The sequence below is a fragment of the Excalfactoria chinensis genome, chromosome 12 (assembly GCF_039878825.1).
Source record: "Excalfactoria chinensis isolate bCotChi1 chromosome 12, bCotChi1.hap2, whole genome shotgun sequence".
NCBI classification, from domain to species: domain Eukaryota; kingdom Metazoa; phylum Chordata; class Aves; order Galliformes; family Phasianidae; genus Excalfactoria; species Excalfactoria chinensis.
The window spans coordinates 8,197,144-8,211,672 of record NC_092836.1 but is presented as its reverse complement, the minus strand read 5'-3'; the positions used below and the strand labels follow the sequence as shown (position 1 = coordinate 8,211,672).

The window sequence follows — 14,529 nt, the reverse complement described above, 5'->3', positions numbered from 1 at the left end:
AAGTTGAGTGTGTAAATAATGCAATTTGTTTTAAAAGTCTCAAGAAATGAGCAATGCTATTCACAGCTCTTAAAAGAATCACCCTTTGCTTGTGTAGATCCAATGACCTTTTGTTTTGATCAATAACTATGAGTTTGTCAAAGGATTGGAGAGCAGGGTTCTCTCTTTGATCACTTAATATTGTGTCACACTTACCTGAAAACATATCTTAATTAGCCAGGTAATTGGATTTACATGTAAAAAGCTGTATGCAGATGCAACTGAAACTGCAAGTGATAACTGGAAGGTTTCTAAATGACATTTTACATGAGGTATTGAGTTCAGCAACTTCAGTAACCTGTAATCACTGGGCCATTTTGTTAATGGTCTACAAGAGAAAGATATGGAGAGTTTTCGACCAAACCAAATCCTATTATCTCTCAGCCACAAACTCTACTGCAATTTCTTTTATACCCAGCATTTACATGTCAATTGTAATGAACAATTTGGAGCATCTTCTGAGCAAAATATGTAAATTGCTATGTAATCACACATTGCAGCAAACACGATAAATGCAAGAATGATCACCTAAACATCTAATTAGTTCTTCTACACAGTCAGGCTTATGGTAAAGCTTCTAATTGCAGCCTAACATTTTAATGAAGGTTTTAACAGTGCATATTTAAGATTGACAAACTATAAACAATGCTTTCTCTTCTTTTTTTTTTGCTTGCTAAAAAATAATTTACCTTTATAAAGGTACCATGTACCTGCTGCGGAACATTTGTTGATTTGAGCTGTATGATAAATCTAGAAAATACAGTACATAATAGTGACCGATCTCTAAAGAAATGATAAAAAAAGTACCTATGAATGTTCTCCACTCATAAAACTTAATATTTAGTCAAGCTAATGGCACAAGTATAGTGCTGTCCCAATGACTAATGGTGACGACTGCACAGGGTTTAAGAATACTAACCATCTGGTTATAAGAAAAGAGTTATATATGACAGATTCTTGTTGCTACAACTTGTTTTGTATAAATGGAGAATCAAAAGTCATATATGCTGTGAGCCTGTTTAGGGAATGAGGCTTTGTGCCAATGCATTGTCATGGCTGTATGTATGTTAACACACCTAACTGTGAGAACTTGCTTTTGGCTGAGTTGGTGCTGTTGAACCAAGCATGTGGATGTTTGCTGTAGGACAACATCAGTTGCTGGGAGTTTCTTGGCTTGAACATCAAATTCTGAGGTTTATGGGCTTACAATCCTGACAGTTTGCATGAATAACTACTGCAATACAAGTTATCCCAGTAACAACTGTTTCTTTGCTTTTATTAGTATTAGGTATTCAGTGTGCATGCAAACATTAAATGGTTGGTAAGGATTAGTTACGAGTGGCTTTGGTTTTTTCCTCATCTGATAATGCCAGTATATGTTTTACTTTCTTTTGTAAAGCACTTGTACCGTATTTTATTGAACATTAGTAGGACCCTCATGTTTTGTGAGATGTGCTTTTGTCCCCTTTTCTGTGAACTTTTCCTACCATTTTCCCACTGTCATCTCTGGAGAAGTTCAGAACAGAGGACAGCAGATTTTCTTTAAGCAATAAGTTGCCTATGGGAAGTTCATCAGAAGACATGAATCCAGAAATAATAATAAGAAAAAAATAAAATTCACCACTTATCTTTAAAGGAAAGCAAACAAAAAAGATATTACACGGGTCCCGTGAGAGAGACCCTAAACTCTTATCTGGAACATGTAAAATTTCTTGTTCATGCAGTGTTTGGACTCTTTAGTGGTAAATTTAATAGAGATTTAAAGAAAAAAAAGTTTAGTTCTTTCCCTTTAATGAAGCGAGTGTGGAATTTTTCTTTCTTACCCATTCACTGCACTGGTACTCTGCTTAATCCTACAAATCTTTATCAATGCTCAGAAGCACTTTTATTGCAGGGTGTTTGATTTCCATAATCCCTACAGCACATACATTTTTATTCTATGTGAACTGCTTCTGAGTCCTTTGAAATTTACCACAAACAGTCCCCTGCCCCACACAGAACTGAGATGTGTCAAATAACATAAAATTAGCAATGTACCAGTGCTTATCTCCCACGTGTTTTCATCTGCATTTTTTAGACCTAATCTTCTATGACCGTTCTTGTCTGCTGATGGATCTTGTGGTGAGGGGAGCTGCAAATCTGCTCTTCCATTCTCAGAGGTTTTCTCAGTCTGAATTGCAGAGTCTGAAATACAAACCAGGCATGTATCAAATACTTGTGAGCAGGTACGCTTTTCCTACTTGAGGTGTGGAAGACCAGCATACAGGGCATAGCTCAGGGATACAGACATGGTCTGAACAGCTTGGGAATTTGTGGGGCAGCAGGAATATGACAAACACAATAAAGTCAAAGTTGAGCACTATGTACAGAAGGGCAAAACACAGAAGTACACAAAACAGTCTTGCAAAACCTGCAAAGTTACCAGGAATCACTACACTAGCCCAGTTACATACACAGCATGAGGTAGACAGGAATATGTTTACCCCGCAGCTATTGTCAGCAGGTGGTGGTCCTGGGCTCAAAATGCTTACAAAACCTTCAGAGAACGGGCATTTTTTCAAGATCATATCAGAGAATAAGCCATAATTTCACACAGATGCATTCAGTATTTAAATGGGTAGGTAAAAGATTAGTAAAACTGAGAATAAGACTTACACTCTGAAGTCAGAATCCTGAGAAAACGTTTGGCTGTTTGTGAGCTCTTTACATATTGCTCCCTTTAGGCTCTTACCATTTTGATGTACGTCTTTAGCTGCTTGGTGAGTATTATATCTTTTATCTCCTTGACCTAAAGAATGACTGCATGGTGAGAACGACAGCTCCAGTCTCTCTGTGTTTTGTAGGGATTCAGTTCTTTTTTCTGGACTTTGAAGTCGGTAGGATCTATCACTTTTGCTACCCACAGTCTTCGTTACCTTGAAAGACATCATCATAAAAAAAATATTTGCACACAAACATACATACAGTGTAGCCTCATATCTATTCTGAAATATGTTTTGGGTATAATTCTCCTTCTTAGTGGTTGATCTCTTCCTTTGTAGAAGAGGAGCAGTTTTGTTGTAATGTAAGCCTGCTTACCTCTCCAGATATCCTTGTGCTGACTCTTCTGTTTGAAGATGGAGGCGGTCCAAGGATCTTTGATCCAAATGCAATATGTGACACGTCCTGAGTTTTACTGCTGCTCTTATTGCCTTGTCCTCTATTAACCAAGCGAGCTAAGTAAAGAACAATCAGCTTGAAAAATATATTGGAGTACTTAGAATAAATATTAATAACTTTAAAATCAACAGAAAGGAAAGAGTTATCAATCCTAGACATACACAAAAATTATGTTCCTTTATAGCAGAGTCCCCAGAAATCTGTACTCAAAGTTCAGTATCTTTTTACTTAAAGCAAACAAGCATTTTCTAGAAACATACAAGCAAGAAAGTTTTGGTCCATTATACAGATTTACTTCTAATCTCCTTTAAAGATTTGTTTAAAAAGAGGCTATTTGGAAACACACAAGAAAACTTGCATGATTTCTGTAGAAGTTCAGTGGAAACCCAACCTGTGGCAGTGAGAACAAACAGCTCTAATAAGTAAATAGCCCTTTATTGACATGTTTTACTATTTAACATATTTCTGTTATCGTTTTCAAGCAGAGAAAATGCTGACTTCTCTGCATAAATACAGAAAACGAGTATGTAATGTAGGTGAATGCTTTGAGAACAAAGTAAAAGGAATGAAGTTGCCTGATGATGTATAAAGGTAATTTTATGATCAGGGCTCCAGACTTGCATGTAATAAACTTTTGCCTTTTTCTTTTCCTTGAACTTCCAAGCTTGTCAGTGGATTCTCCTTCCCAGAGCTACTAAATAAATCAGTGTAACCTCACATTAATTTACAATTGAAATTTGCAACGTGTGAAGGTTTTTTTTCTTGCTCCAACTTTAAGCGTTAAATTATTGCCTCACTTTTGCGATGAGACCTCTTCATAAAGCAAAGAGAAATCAAGTAGGAACACAACATTCTGTAGATTTTCTTAAGCATTTTTATAGAATTTATATTCATTCCAGATAAGTTCTATCTCTATTACCAACACAGATGTGAAAAAAAGATCATGCATTAATCAGCAAACGTTGTAGATTACTGCACTAATAAGCACAAAAGAAGCCACTTTCTGCCATTAGCTTTTTCCTTTGTTTGCGCTGTGACATTTGGTTCCTGCTAACAGCTGCCATCTCACAAGATTGGATGATCCAACATCAATTTCTTTAATTTGCTGACTACCTCGGGATGTTGTTAGCTTCAATTATAAAATCTGATTTGCATGAAAATTTCTGTTTATGAACACATTAATTGACTGCAATTAATTACCTACATCAACACATAACAGTGTGTTGATGGCATAATGAAATAATACGTGTAATTAAAAGTGGATGAGACTAAAAATAATTTGGTCTTTTGAATATCAAATAAACAAAATGTTTAGTGGCTAAACAGCCCATTCGCCAATTGAAATTTACTTAAACATACCAAAGCTTCCATTTTCAAGCGATGGTGTCTGAACTTTGAAATGCACATCTGGAAGAACACAGGCCATGTTCATAAGATGAGGCTAAAAATAAAGGTTTAAGCTAAAGACATTTCTTATGTTTCATGGTCACATAGGTCAGGGATGTTGAGTTCTCTGGTTTCAAACAAACTTTTTGCTGCTGGTGGTTTCAATACAGCACTCACACTATTACACTCGATAAGCTTAATTTAAGAGTTGTAATATTTTATTTGAAGGCAATAGAAAAATAAAGCATGCACTTTTTTAGCAAACATCTGTTATTTGTACGCACGCTGCATGGACCACATTCACAGTAATTCAGAACAACTGAATACCTGTTTCTTGCATTGTTACTGGAGAACTCCTGCATTTTGTTTCTGGCTTGTGAATTTTAGCCAAGTTCAGCAGTTGTGTAACTTGTGGCACATCTGCATTAAGCTGGCAGGATCGAGGAATAACATCTGTGGGCTCACATGGTGTAAATGAAACAACGCGCTGATCTAGAACATAAAAACACTGTCTTCACTCACAAGTGACAATGGCATCAAATTGGCTTTACATTTCTAGTAAATTAGATAACATACATTGTGGATTACAGTCATTTGTAACATTTGCTATAGTGGTACTCTGATTTTCAGACAAACTGATTATCTGATCATGGCAGTGATATCAGCAGGACTGGAGTAGCAAATAGCAAAGTCCTGCATATGCAGATCACAAAATTGGACAAGACTTAATTCCAAGCTTTGTGTCCCATTGTACTTCTGCACTAAACCAAAAAGCTGCCAACCTATTTCTTCTTGTGACAGCAGGTACTGGTAGAACGTGATCTTATCGTCTGTGCTTTCCCTTTGATAACCAGTATAAACTGACTTTATGAAAGTTGTTCTGTACAAAATAACCTTGTCAGAGTCAGGACCCTTCCTGAAGTCTTGATGTAAATTCTTACAAGTTTCTGTGTGATGAGGCTGAAATAAGGAATGTTAGCCAGTTTTCCTGGAATAGGAGGAATGTGTAACTCCAAGCACAAATAATGGGCCAAGAATTGAGTATCTAATAGAAAAAAATCACCTGTCTTATGTCGTATTACAGTAGTGGCCATAGTTGTTTAGCCAAGCTGAATACTAACTGCCATTTTCACCAAGCCCACATGCTATTTACTACAGTGGGACAATACATAGTAATAAAAAAAAGCATACGTTACCCTTGGATTACATGGAAGCCAAAGGTGTATATCAATCTTATATGCCTCAATACCACAGGGCAAAGGAGATTAATTCTTCTTCCCTCTCCATGTCAGTGATCTCATTCAACAATACTTAGTATATGTGGTTTCTCCTTTCTACTTGCTGTCATTTTAAGAATACAGTACACAGCAAATGCAAGTACTACAGAAGAGTAACATGTTACACCTGGAGAACACCATTCCCACCACTGAGGACGTTAAAGCAAAAGAGCTCAACCCTCACGACAAGTTACACCATCACTGCACTCTGTGGAGCTGAACTGTCCCAGTCATCTGATAGGAACAAAAGCTTTATCAATTCATGATCATTAACTGAAAATTAATCAATAACAAAAAACTATTATTGTTTTTCTGTAATTGATTATGAAGTATCGTGCTATTTTTATGCAGCCTGAAACCTGGTTTGAAGCCTTGCCTACAGAAGGAAATTCATAAGCACACAGAAAATACTAATGCCCACCAGCTGTGTAATAATCATAGAAATGATAATCCAGTAATTAAAAGTGCAATATTTTACCATGCGTACAGTTCATTAAAGCTGTCTGCTCATTATGTTAACTATGTTTTGGAATTCTGGAACTCATTTAGACCATTCATGTACACTTCAAAATCTGTTTAGAATGGGCAAGAGAAAAAAAAAAATGTGCTGATGGAATTAAATTAAATTAAAGCCAGAGCCGCCTCTCAGTGCAGCTTCCACTGAGAATGTGCTGGGTTGGGTTTCCTCTGTAGTCATTTAGTGAATTAATATTTTTTCCAAGCTCACAAACAAAGAAAACCAGGAGTAATCACAACGATCATATACTCTCCCTTATTGGTTTAGGTCTTCCAAATGCAAGACACATTCTGTTACACTGACAGTCCTGCTGAACACTTCAACTCCAGAATCCAGAGGCCTTTTTTTCTGGAGTTTCCTTTGAAAGATACAAAATGAATGAAATTGCTTTTCTGAATGCTGGACTAGACCTATTTCCTTTTAGAATCAATAATGTCAGTTGTGCTTTTTCAGTTCCTCATCTATTACTGCAAATTCCAGTGATGAATGAAGTTCTCTCCCTTGGGAAAAAAAAAAAGATACAGCATTGGGATCCTACTTTGGAGACCAGTGTCCTCTGACCAATATCCTGCTCTATTACAAACGTGATCTCTAATTTTTCAGTCTACCACCATTACTTCCCCTATGAACAAGGACACTTCAGGATAAATGGACTAAAGATCGCAGGCAGGTATTGGTGATGGTTTCACACGATGCTGTTCTGTTCAACTTTTGTCTTGGATTATTTAAAAATAAATCCTTCAGCAGCAGCAAAACTCTGAAATGAAGAAAACCAGCAGCAGCCCCGAATGCTCTTTTCAAACAGCTTCTTCTTGGCCCAAACTTTGCCTTCTACCAGAGTAAGACACTATTGGAAAAAAATTGTTCTCTACTTGATAAATCTTATCAGAACTTCTATAATAAGATGATTTTAATGAAGTTGATGCTTAGCAGAGGAACATTCATATATGTGTCACCTGAAGTCCAACAAGAACAGATTCAATACGCTGCCCCGTCCCTTTAATTTTCAGGTAGTCAGATCATTTTTCAAGCTGTAAATCTGAAGACCAGGAAGCTTTTGATTTTGTAATATAAACAGCTGTGATTAAGACTAGAAAGCAATAACAACACACCGTTTTCTTCAGCTGTATCTTGAGGTTTGGATTTTAACGTGAAGATCTTCCTCAGCTTACAGTTAGCTGAGATAATAATTCCATCCAAGGACTGGAAGATGGCTCCTCTGAATATCTCACTGGTGAATGCTACCAGGTCAATACACAAATTGCACCACTAGGAAAAAGAAACAAAAATATTTAATCACCAACAGTCACTGCAGAAGTGTATTAGTGTACAGGTCTCAATGAATGAAGCCCTTATGGAGTATTACATCCTCACAGGCTGTGACACACAGTACATAACATTTTGACATTTAAAAAGGTGTTTTTGTGCTTGCAACAACTACTTATGGAAGCAACTCAGTACATACAACCTAGTGAGTGCCAGTTCAAGTGAGCTCAGTTCCCTACCACACTCACAATGCATTCTGCAGCTATTTCAGAATAAGCAACTTGTGAGCAAGATGTCAAATGAATGTTTTCTACTTGCATGTTGTTGTTTTTTATGATAGAGAAACGAGTAGCTCCAGTATCTGTCTGGGTGTGGACCACAACAAAATTCAGTATGTTCCTAGGAAAAAAAGTTTTGCATAAAGCAAATAATACTAAAAAGAGAACTAACAAAATATACCTTCTTGTGGCTTTATGTCTTCCAGATTGAACCTGAGATGTTTAAGAAGAGCTATGCTCACACCTGTGTTTCTGACAGTTCTTCTAATGCAGTATTCAAGATTCAAGTTCTTACAAGGTTATATAGTAACCTCCCAGGTTTTCCCAGGTATTATCATATGCCCTGGCTGGGTATGGGAGAAAACAATGGGGAGAATGTGATGGCTATTGTTTTATTTTCATCAGGTTGATATGTGGTGCTTTATATATTCTAGAAACTGGAGAAACCCGAAGCACATGAAAGTAGCCATCAACTATAATTGACAGCTGCAGCTCCAGCAAATGTTATAGAAGGTCACTACAGGAAAAGGTACGTGTGAACAGGAGTACTATAAAGAAGGAGAGACACAGGGCCACAGGCTGAATAGACAGTAAAAGTGACAGATAAACACATCACAAACAGTATTAATCTTGGAGAACGGTATTAAGCAGCTCTGATACCATCCAGGAGGTGGGACACACACACACATTGTGAAGCAGTTGTGCTCTGAAGCAAACAGTAATTTCAACAGATCTGTAGACTTATGTAAAATCTTTCTGATAAAAAAGTCTGCTCACACACAGTTAAAGGACACCCCGAGTACCTACTATTTTGCGCTTGATCATAAACAGAGGAATTTTTGCATGCAGAGGGGTTACAGACAATTCCTTGTGGACCGTTGACAAATATAATCTTCTTTTAATATTTCCTAAATCAGTTATCCTGCAAAATAAAAGCAGGAGAGAACAGGATGGATCTTTGTCAATTCAATAACCCAGTATCTTCAGCAATCACAAAAAAAACCCTATTATTCTTATGCAGAACCCTCGTGTCAGTGATAGCAAATAGAGAATTTAAGAATTACTTTTTACAAGATGAGTAATGAGATTTCTTTCTCAAATTCAACCTTGGTGGCTATATTCTTGCATATATAAAATCACTTTACATGCTAATTTTATTTCAACAGTCTACACTCTTTCCTAGATTTCCACAGCCCTTTAGACTATGAAAGAATTCAATTTGTCTGAAGTGCGAACCCAGTAGCCTTTAATAATCACACTTGTTTCTTCCCCTTAAGCTCGTGTTATCTTGGGATACACTGCCACCTTCTAACTAGAAAAACATTATTTGCTTTCCCTTCCTGAAAAGAGCCTCTGTCATTCTATACAGGCTCTTTGTCAGCTTAAGCATAAGACCGTCTGTTCATCTCACTTTCTGAGCACACACCTTCCAGTGTAAAACATAATACAGAAATGCATCGTTCACTATTCAGGTCATCTCACAGTGATACTGATGACACTGAATTTGAACACCTGTAATAGATTTAGACCACAGCCATGATCACAAACACTGGGTTTGCTTTCAACTGATAAAGAGACTGCTTATGTTCTGCTTTCTTCAAGTCCTGTGAGCAGCAGAACGTTGATATTGCCACACTATGATACTGAACAACAGACTTTAAAGGCTGCAGTCTCTGTGGGGAAATCACAATACATTTTCTTACATTTCCAAACGACCCCATTTCTAACAGATGGGTATTTCTCTATAATTAGCAGCCCCTCTGAGAAGGTGACAAATAATTACAGTAAACAACTTTCTGTCACTATTACTTTTTTAAAAAGTAATTACTCATAAATAATTATGATTTAAATTCTGGGCTTGTGAGACTTGAAATCGAAATTGTGAGACTACCCTGTAGATTACTTCTTTTTTCAACAACAATGTTTTTAATTAGTAAGGACTACCTGCTGCTTAACTAATGAAATGCTGTCACCCAAAATACGCTGATAAACATCCTGAAATGTTCTCAGGACTCCTGGGGTCAAGTGAGAAAGGCATCAGATTTGGTGTGTAACATTTTACATCTATTTTTGGCAATTCAGGACTTCAGCAAAGAACATCATTCAGTACAAAGCAACTGCAATTAAATGAATAGCAAAGGGTTCTACTAGATAAAAACATGGGATAATAATAAAAACATTCTATTTTCCCACTAATGTTGTGAACATCACACGAAGTAAAAGAGGTTCGGAGGCTTTCCAGAACTTCACTCTCCCATTCATAGCCTGACTTATCCATCCTCATAAGACTGGCTGGCGAATCAAAACAGAATGGAAGAGCCTACTGGCAGTTTCTTTTGAGAGATGAGTAGTTCCACAAATAAACTGCAAATAAAATAAACTGCAAAGAAATATCACTTATGTGCTGGAGTACAGCATTATGTCCTCAGCACTGCCATCGACAGGAGATTTCAGTATCAGCTGCATGTATATTTATGAATGGATGAATAATACCATCAAGCTCTTGAAAAGTGCTTTCATCACAAGATCTTAAAGCATCTTACAATGGTGGGATTCTGGGCTTGATTTTGCTTTTGATGAAATTGGGGCAAAACATGAAATAATTCCCCTAAGATCATCAAGTTGGCCATACAGCTAAACTTGTGCCCCAGATCCAGGCACAGCTCCATCCATCACTCTGCTTCTTTTATACACTTTGGTGAAAGTGTAGGGCTGCATTTTTCAAACTCTCTACCCTGTTCTAAATGTTGCTGCTCAGAAGTGCTTTGCAATTGAGCTGCCAAGGAATTCCAATGAATGGCAGTAGTGGTTGTTTGAAACACTCCAAATGTCTTGGTTATGCAGACACCTGAGCAGGTAGGTTGAATCAGGTAGATGCAGGAGCACCAAACAAAAACAATATTCTCGGTGAAACTCAGTGTTATTTGAGATGGAAAATGTTGATATAAAAAGTGTCTTGACAAAACAGTACCAGCCTGAACTTAAATCATGCATATCTCCAAATAACTGGCAAGAGAAACTTTATTTCACTCCATACTATTAGTTCAAGAAATAATGTTGAAATGTCATAGTTTAGTTTTGTATGAAAATCTTTATCTTTCTTCCTCCTGAAACATAGTAGGTACCTTTGCAGTCAAAAGGCTATTAGTAAATATACAGCTCAGGTACATTCCCAAGTGCAATACAAACGTGATCATTTAGGTAAAAATATGCATAACTATATCATGCTCTGAAACATCAATCTAAAATAAGATGCTTTTTGTGATGGCATGTATGCTACAAAGAAGAAGCAAATCTTAGATAGACATAAACACACCTAAAGAAGCTTAAAACTTATTTCCGTAAATAAATTTAAAGCCATAAAAATATTTATACACTGAAGTAGAAATCAGGTGAAACATTCGAGGAAGGGGCAAAATTGAAGAAAGAAGATGGTCTTAAAATTCTATAAAATAATTTACCAGCTGGGAGAGTAAAGAGAATTGTTCAGGAAGTGGTAAAACTTACAGACTCTTCAGTTACATTGCTTCCTGATTTTCAAAGATATATTAAAAAAAATCCATATAAGAGTTAATGTATTTTTACAACATCTGTGTTTGAGTATTTATATCTAAGGGTCAGACGTGATAGAAAAGTAATGAGACCACGTTGAGAAAAATGAGGTAGTCAACAGGAAAATCAACCTCATTTATAATAATATTCCTGTGATCAGCAGGTGCATAACTCTCCCAGCTACGGCCATTAACTGCATTCATTTCACACTTAACATCTACATTTGCAAACCATTTGAAAGTAAGATTACCTTCCAATTCAATTTTCAATTTTATTTTATATATTCTACTTTGATTGACTATTCTCCTCACAATGGTAACCATAGCCAGATTGCAAGTAAGTAGTAACAGCTACCCAAGAGTATAGATAAACTCATCTTCTCAGATTACCTATTCACTTTGTTGTATGTATAATCATTTATAACCATTTGTTAATGTTCAATTCAAGGCTTAAAATGAACTTAGAAAAAATGACATTGGACTGTTGAAGAAATGCTTCATTTATCAGGCTCGCTTGTTCTTAAAATGAAAGTGTTTTTTCTCCTTATAAATGACTTAACCTGAAAGTTTACCAAACAGGAAAGAGGGTATTTCATTAACGTTGCTATGCAAAAAGCATACAGTTGCCATACAATTTATTATTCATGGAAACTTCCACATATCCTGGTCAAAATCCAGGCAGAATCCTCTGGTAAATATTAACTATTAGTATGTTAGCATATTAGATCTTAGTCATCTTAGAGCCTTCGTGTCTATAAAAGTGATGTTCTTCATAAATACTGGGTAGTACCCACATCTTCTCATTTTAGAGACAGAAAGAGCAAAGGAATATCAATGGTTTCGTGATTTGCCATGGTCACAGATTCTTACATTTGCTTTTTCAGGATCAGTTTCTATTTCACTCATGTTTTATTTTACATGCTACTTGTCAATTGAAGATACTGGTTGTCTGATCATCTGAAATCCAGAGCACTGTATTTTGCCATCATTAAAACAGCTACATGGATAATCAATCAAATATCTACACAACAAAAGATGAAGAAGAGTTACATGTTACTAAGGCCTAGAGAATACGTTACAAAGAACCACCTTTTGTTTTATATACTGGAATTTTCTATGCTGCTGATGATCATTTTCTGGAAACAATTAAGGAAAAAAAAACAACCCACCCACTAACTCTTCTTAAACAGTATCCATGAAAGGGCAGTACGAGAGGTGTCAGGTTCATTAAAAGAGAATCAGGAAATCTGATTGCTGGAATAGAAATGCTTTGCAAATATAAGCAATTGTGAAGAATTGGTGATTCCTGGGCTCTGTTGACAAGATAATTGACATATTTGCCATCAATTCCCCAACTGAAAGAAGAAGCTGATATCAATGATCAAGAATAATGTGCTGTGGCAGTTTCATTACTCTTAGAGCTGCACACATTCAAAAAAAAAACCCAACAATCCAAAAGAAACCCCAACCCAAAACAGTCTTGAAATGGTCATTAATTCTTCTAACATGTTCAGAAAACTTCTATCAATATGTTTAACATCTTGGTTTTGATATCACCTCATCTGTGTGGCTTTTTCTCTCTCAATTTCGTAATAAATCCTGTTTATGGTAAGTTCATCTGAAACACAGCCAACTCTATCAATTCGTTTAGAAAACTGTTACTCTAGAAAATAGTTTTTGATTTCTTCAGCGTAGATGATGCATATACATATATGCTATAATGAGTATTAATAAGTGGAAAGTTCAGTGCAAATATCTTTTCCAGAATCAGATTACCCTTACCATGCAGTTATTTATGTGTGTAGCTAATTCTGCTGTCTCTGTTACTCAGTTTATTGACTGTAGTTCTCTGTGCTTTCTTTTTCATTCCATAAATTTATCTGTTCCAAAAAGACCATCAGTCCTTTCATACTTACAAAGAAAATGTTACATTCACACCTGCTACATATAGGCAATAGATATCTCAATTATAAACAAATGTATCACATTTCATCCATTTATTCTAGCTACAGAATTATATAAATTGCTAAAAAGTCTGCCCTTTAAAAAGAACAAAACTTTCTTGCTAACACCAGACCATGTTATTTACTTTACTTGAACATCCTGAACAACAAACTCTACCAACCAAACTGGATGGCAACTGTTGGGTCACGGTCTGAACCAGTGATTGAGCACCTGGTGAGGGGGCATAGCCAGCCCTGTGAGCACAGGTGGAAGCAATTCATGTGTGCAACCCTGGCTCCCTTTGGAGTGTTCAGTGAGCCCTGATCCTTGGAAAGAGGTGATTCCTTCTTTTTTACTAGACTGTAACTGCTACTTCTCTTGCGTGTAAAGCAACTGCACTGCGCACCTCGCTCTGCTCTCACTCGTGATCACTGTTGCTGTATGTCAGATCACAACTTTGCCAGCAATTTTCTTTTTAGGTAAACAATCATTACTCCTTCATTTTTTGAACTGCAAAAGAAAAAGGGGTGGACAGTTTGAGGGACTGATGCCAGTAGATCTTCAAAGCACACTGACAGCCTCCTTAAACCTTAAAAGAGGATATTCTAACTGACCTTATTACTTCTTTCCCTGTCTTCCTACACTATTAACTTGTCAGAATGCTCACAGTTTTTCTTTCTGCTGCCATTTGAAAAGATGCACCTCACAATCCTTTGTAATTACACTTATTTGAGTGCTGTTTCTTCTACCTGCACTGTGGACAAATAAAGATTCTCTTGCTCTCTGCAGTTCACAGTCTTTGTAAGCTATTCAGAACCTGAAAGTTTATGTATTGTTCAGGAATAGACATTGGTCTTCTCTGTTTTAATTATGGCAGGACATGACAGCTTTTTTAACAGAAACTTCCTCATAAATTACTATAAAAGACACCATCATAAAAACTGACAATGCTCAACTTCTTTAGCCACCTGGATCTCCAGGTGTGAGTGATTTCCACAGGGTTTCAGGATGTGTATTTTGCCCCTCCCATCCTCATTTCTTTCTTTCCAACAGTCAAATCTAAAACCTCTAGTTTTTAACCAAATCTTCTTTCTTGTTTCTTTTTTTTTTTT

At 36.5% G+C, this 14,529-nt stretch overlaps 1 protein-coding gene across 3 annotated transcripts in view; it reads right to left on the bottom strand.

Moving 5' to 3' along the window:
* The window catches only part of CFAP20DC (CFAP20 domain containing), a 62,504-nt gene that overhangs the window by 32,606 nt on the left and 15,369 nt on the right, over positions 1–14,529 (bottom strand). For 2 of the 3 annotated variants that reach the window (XM_072347366.1, XM_072347367.1), the window contains exons 7-12: positions 8,730–8,844; positions 7,491–7,647; positions 4,912–5,076; positions 3,118–3,254; positions 2,771–2,954; positions 2,077–2,223 (exon numbers count right to left, since the gene is read on the bottom strand). In XM_072347366.1, coding sequence (XP_072203467.1) covers positions 2,077–2,223; positions 2,771–2,954; positions 3,118–3,254; positions 4,912–5,076; positions 7,491–7,647; positions 8,730–8,844 — 905 coding nt within the window. The remainder of the gene's footprint in view (positions 1–2,076; positions 2,224–2,770; positions 2,955–3,117; positions 3,255–4,911; positions 5,077–7,490; positions 7,648–8,729; positions 8,845–14,529) is intronic. The other variant, XM_072347368.1, reaches the window with a different exon arrangement.